The sequence below is a fragment of the Electrona antarctica genome (genome assembly GCF_951216825.1).
Source record: "Electrona antarctica genome assembly, chromosome: 6".
Classification (NCBI taxonomy): Eukaryota; Metazoa; Chordata; class Actinopteri; order Myctophiformes; family Myctophidae; genus Electrona; species Electrona antarctica.
The window spans coordinates 47,249,248-47,255,247 of record NC_136811.1 but is presented as its reverse complement, the minus strand read 5'-3'; the positions used below and the strand labels follow the sequence as shown (position 1 = coordinate 47,255,247).

At 48.6% G+C, this 6,000-nt stretch overlaps 1 protein-coding gene across 2 annotated transcripts in view; it reads right to left on the bottom strand.

Annotated features, from left to right (window-relative positions):
- Positions 1-213: 213 nt before the first annotated feature.
- Positions 214-6,000, bottom strand: part of znrf2b (zinc and ring finger 2b) — a 146,966-nt gene continuing 141,179 nt past the window's right edge. The window contains exons 3-5 of one of the 2 annotated variants that reach the window (XM_079502648.1): positions 3,465-3,570; positions 2,217-2,301; positions 214-1,783 (exon numbers count right to left, since the gene is read on the bottom strand). In XM_079502648.1, the coding sequence (XP_079358774.1) occupies positions 2,244-2,301; positions 3,465-3,570 (164 nt within the window). In that variant the 3' untranslated portion in view covers positions 214-1,783; positions 2,217-2,243. Of the gene's footprint in view, positions 1,803-2,216; positions 2,302-3,464; positions 3,571-6,000 lie in introns of both variants that reach the window. The other variant, XM_079502647.1, reaches the window with a different exon arrangement.

Here is a 6,000-nt window from a genome sequence, read left to right as displayed (position 1 = left end):
TTGGATTAAATTTAGATTTGTATCTCAACCTCAAGATGCAATTTTCCAAATACCAAAAAATATTTTGTCTCCCGTTTGAGTTTCTCAAGCCCATTTTTCTGAAAAAAAAAGGAGAAATGTTGACATATAGGATTGACATTTTCCGGTTCCTTGACCAAATGTATAGTACTATTTTATAGTAGTATTTTTGTATATATTAATTTACATGAAAATGATATTTATAGCTATTTTATATAATGATGTGGCTTTCATGACAACATAGAATAACGGTGTACTCAAGTGCACAATGGTGTTAATAATTTACTCAATTATTTTACCCTTGAATCCAGACTTTGTATTTATTGCTACAAGGGGTTAAAGAGATGGTACTTTGTACCAAAGACAATAAACTTAGCACCCCAATACCTCCCTGCCTGGCACTCAGCATCAAGGGTTGGATTGGGGGTAAGTCCCTCCATGTCCAGGGAGTGTACTTGTACACCATGGCTGGGGGATCAAGCTGCCTCACGCTACAGAAACAGGAGCTAGGCTCCTGCCCTGTGGGCCACATGGCTCAGCTAGGCTCCTGCCCTGTGGGCCTCATGGCTCAGCAAGGCTTCCTTACTACGTTGCACCTGTCCTGACCGAGTGCCTTTTATGACACCACGCAGATTCTCGGCATGCGATACGTCATACAGCGAAGTATGAATTAGGCTAGAGGTAAAAAATGATGAAGGCAAAGGAAGGTATAAACTCTATATAGGGCTGCAACTGTCCATTTTTTCCTCAGTGGTTATACTTTTTTGATTAATCAAATAAACGAGAAACATGTTTATGACTTTTTTACATAAAAAAACGTACACCGTCACACAATGGTGTAGTCAGTGCAAAAATAGTGGAAATAAAAGCTCACAACGCCTCGCATCGAGCTTGCTAGATCCCCTATTTCCACAGTTTTTAAATTGTTTTGAAACTTTTATCCTATAACAACACGCCCATGATGTCACTGTAGCATTACTGATGATTATTGATATTGTTTTCTTTATAATGGCTTAAAATCGTTTAGTTTGATTAACCTTTGCACTCCTATGACTATACCTTCCGCTGACCTCCGACCATGCTGTCTCCACCCCCTCCAGTGTCCTGGTGTACAATCAGCTCCAAAGAAAACAAAAAAAAACAGATCTTCTGTCCAACGTCAAATCAGGAAAGAGGGGAAGTCAACATCAAGGAAAAGGAGGAGTTAGCGGCAGGTGATAACGACGGCGGCTCTGTGGCCGATCGCTGCCCGAGACGCGTGTCCAACATTGCCCGAAACGGCGTCCTTTTCCGCTTCCACTCGCCGGGAGTGGGAGTGCTTACACCCCGACAACAGTTTGTTTTTAGTTTTTTTGATTGGGACAGCTGTGCATCCGAGTTGGCGCAACTCCCTCAAAATGAGTCTCTGTGGGGTGGGGGAGGGGGATTGTCCCGTTGTCCGTCCACATATCAGTCCGGGACGAGATTGCGCGCGCGTGCGGATGTGGTGCGGTCAGCAAAATATGGTGTATCCCTGAAGATTGCTTTCAATGAGTTATGGCACACCGTGTTACTAGGACGTCCAGGGGGTGGGGTGGAGGTCCGGGCCCTTGATGGGATGGACGAGGGTCTGGAGGAGCAAGGGGGAGAAGTGGTAGGTCAGTGTCACACTGGCCACAAACGTCACAGTGTCCAGCAGTCTCCATGGCACCCAGGAAGTGGGGGTGGGGGGGTTTCACATTGTGGCTGTGTTGTCATCGTCGGTGAAACCCGATCGCTCTTCCATCTGTGGGAGCATTGATAACCTGTCAGAAGACAGACGCAAGCACACAATTATTAACATTGAATTGTAAACATCAAAAATCACACCCAGTATGAAGTAACTCAAGTAAGCGCTGCCTTTCATGAGTTGATCTCATTCATCAGCTGTATGTGAACAACAGCAACTGAGTGAAATCCCTGTCCATGCGTGTGTGTGCGTGCGTGCGTGCGTGCGTGCGTGTGCGTGTGTGCGCGTGCGCGTGCGTGCGTGTGCACGCACACGCCTGTCGTCTTTGCACTTTACCTTACTGCGCAAGCGTGTGTTTATAGCGTACGTGTATGCGTGCATGTGCACACACACTTTTTCTTTTTACTGTTTGAAAATCAGTTGCAGGTGTCTGTGTTGCAGACAGAGCGAGACAAACACACAACGAGTGTGTGCTACACATGTACTGTACCTGTGCAAAAGAACACAAAAAGGCCCTTTAGTCCGACGGGTGCTCCGGACACGATCTGTTCACCTCGAACCACTCATCGATACAGCTGTTAAACGACAGAAGATAGCATGACGAGTGAGAAAGAGAGAGAGAGGAGGGGGGGGGGGGGTCGGGGGGAGGAAGATACTATATGAGTAACATTTATTAGTTCTTTCATGATAGACAGGATGACATGTATATAAACAGACTTTCTTATCAAGTAGATTTCAATACAGACAGTTGAGTTCTAAGTGTCAGAGTGATGAATGGACGCTGCAGCATTCAGCTAGATGGACCGTGGCCCAGGTAGGCTACAGTACATGCTGTTCTCTCTGTCTCTCTGTCAAAACCTACAATACAGCAGATGATCTCTGATGCCTATTACATAAAGCAGTCGCCTTTGTGACAGCGCTTAGAGGCAGGCCCACGGCCGTCTTGAGTGACAGGCTGTCACTTGTGTAATCTCATTCATACGAGGGCCTCCCGTTAAAATACGAAGTAACAACTCAATTATGTTAAAACGCATCGCCCCGCCCGCCCGCCCGCCCGCCTGCCTGCCTGCCTGGCGGACAGCCTGTCACTCCGTGGGCCTGCCTCTAAGCACAAAGGCCATGCCTCCTTGTTCTTTTGCGGCAGGATCCATAATCAAGCGTCCTTGACATGAAAATGTTTGAGAGCCAGTGGTTCTATACAAATAAGATAGAATAGAAAAAGTCACGAACACACTAAAATCCTGAGTGCTTAGTGTTCATTTAACAGTGTGAGTGTACAAACACCATCCGAGTAGAGCACTGTTTCCCCTGCCCCCCCGCCCTCAGATAGCCACTCATTGTGAGCTTGCATTATAACTAGTTTGGGCTGTACTTTGGCAGCCTCTGGTGTCTGGAGTCTTACCCTTTGTGGTAGATGCCCCCCCCCCCCCGCCCTCAGATAGCCACTCATTGTGAGCTTGCATTTGAACTAGTTTGGGTAGTACTTTGGCAGCCTCTGGTGTCTGGAGTCGAACCCTTTGTGGTAGATGCCCCCCCCCCCCCGCCCTCAGATAGCCACTCATTGTGAGCTTGCATTTGAACTAGTTTGGGTAGTACTTTGGCAGCCTCTGGTGTCTGGAGTCGAACCCTTTGTGGTAGATGCCCCCCCCCCCCCGCCCTCAGATAGCCACTCATTGTGAGCTTGCATTTGAACTAGTTTGGGTAGTACTTTGGCAGCCTCTGGTGTCTGGAGTCTTACCCTTTGTGGTAGATGCAGAGGCAGGGCAGGCGTGCGATGGTGTCTCCCTGAACCAGCTCCTCCAGGCATATTGCACATTCTCCCGCATCCTTCGTTAGAACATCCTCTGCACACAGAGAAAGTGAGAGAACGACACACATTTAGAATTAAAAGAATGCTACGAATGGCACTTTTGTGGCAAATGTGGTGTCCCGTCGATGGGTCACGGACAAGCTCAAAGAGAGAAGAGCTGGCTGGGCACTGGCATCGAGCAAACTGACGCTGTCGGGAACCAACCCAAGGCACAGCCAGAAAGATGCAAACCTCCTACCTACTGTATACACACATGATGCTGGACTCTTGTCCTTGTAAACACACGCTCGCGCAGGAAGGTAAAGTGCAAAGACACGCACGCACGCAGGCGCGCACGCACGCACGCACACACGCACACACACACACACACACACACACACACACACACACACACACACACACACACACACACACACACACACACACACACACACACACACACAATAATTTGTGACAAAGCATGGCTGCTTATCTACAAAACATGAGCTTGATGATTTAAAGTAATATTAACAACAATAATAATGGTCCCCACTACTTCAGTTTATTTCTGTCACTGTAGGCTATATTTGCACATAAATAAATAAATACATTTGTCTGCTGTATTTACCTCCCTCCCAATATATATTGATTGGGAGCAGTGAGCGCTAATAGCGCAGTGCTTGGGGAGCAGTGAGGCTAATAGAGCAGTGCTTGGGGAGCAGTGAGCACTAATAGAGCAGTGCTTGGGGAGCAGTGAGCGCTAATAGAGCAGTGCTTGGGGAGCAGTGAGCGCTAATAGAGCAGTGCTTGGGGAGCAGTGAGTGCTAATAGAGCAGTGCTTGGGGAGCAGTGAGTGCTAATAGAGCAGTGCTTGGGGAGCAGTGAGTGCTAATAGAGCAGTGCTTGGGGAGCAGTGAGCGCTAATAGAGCAGTGCTTGGGGAGCAGTGAGTGCTAATAGAGCAGTGCTTGGGGAGCAGTGAGCGCTAATAGAGCAGTGCTTGGGGAGCAGTGAGCGCTAATAGAGCAGTGCTTGGGGAGCAGTGAGCGCTAATAGAGCAGTGCTTGGGGAGCAGTGAGCGCTAATAGAGCAGTGCTTGGGGAGCAGTGAGTGCTAATAGAGCAGTGCTTGGGGAGCAGTGAGTGCTAATAGAGCAGTGCTTGGGGAGCAGTGAGCGCTAATAGAGCAGTGCTTGGGGAGCAGTGAGCGCTAATAGAGCAGTGCTTGGGGAGCAGTGAGCGCTAATAGAGCAGTGCTTGGGGAGCAGTGAGTGCTAATAGAGCAGTGCTTGGGGAGCAGTGAGCGCTAATAGAGCAGTGCTTGGGGAGCAGTGAGCACTAATAGAGCAGTGCTTGGGGAGCAGTGAGCACTAATAGAGCAGTGCTTGGGGAGCAGTGAGCGCTAATAGAGCAGTGCTTGGGGAGCAGTGAGCACTAATAGAGCAGTGCTTGGGGAGCAGTGAGCGCTAATAGAGCAGTGCTTGGGGAGCAGTGAGCGCTAATAGAGCAGTGCTTGGGGAGCAGTTAGGGCTTAAGTGTCTTGCTCAGAGATATACTTCAAGACCACATGCTGAAAACCACTGAACAAAGTGGACACTGAAATAGCCCCCCCCTCCAGCTGAAACTGTAGCTCCTCTCCGCGGCCAGCAGGGGGAGCGCTCATCCCATGATTAGACCGGATCAGACAACCCAGCCCACAGAGCCTCATGTCAGCCTCTAGTCTATTTGTATTCAAATGCACTGGGCTGCCCTCTGAAGTGGAAAACTATGACACGGTGCACAGAGAGAGAGAGAGAGAGAGAGAGAGAGAGAGAGAGAGAGAGAGAGAGAGAGAGAGAGAGAGAGAGAGAGAGAGAGAGAGAGAGAGAGAGAGAGAGAGAGAGAGAGAGAGAGAGATGCCTGCCTGCCTGCCTGCCTGGGCTGCAGGCAATTCTCTGAGGGGACTGTCTGTCACCTCCAGGAGATGAAAGCTCCATGTATACTGCAGTTGTTGCGCACTGGGAGGGAGTCACACCAACGCTCAATGAACTATATCATCCCAAGCCCCATAAACGTATAGATTGCAGCGCTATGCTACGCCGATGCCAAAACGCAATTACAAACTCATCAACGCTGCCGTCATGGACGCGAGTCAGCAAGACGCAATGTCAGTTCAATATCATTTGGCTTCATAATTACTTGGATTTATGGTATAAACGCTTACATAATGCTGGATGTAATCATATGTTTCAGTATAGGCCTATAGCACAGTAGGGGCATGGGACCATCAGGGGTCCAAAAGGACACCGACAGGTCTGTAACTCTGAGAGTGTACAAGTGGAACCAAATGGACCCTTATCGGTCCATTTGGTTCCACTTGTACATTTTTACACTGGTGTGCCAGAGATTAAAATAAATCATGTCAAGCGTGGGTCCGCGGCCTAATGCATGTCGTCAAACTGGGGCTCTTTGAAATGAAAATGGTTTGAGAATGACATGATAAACAAA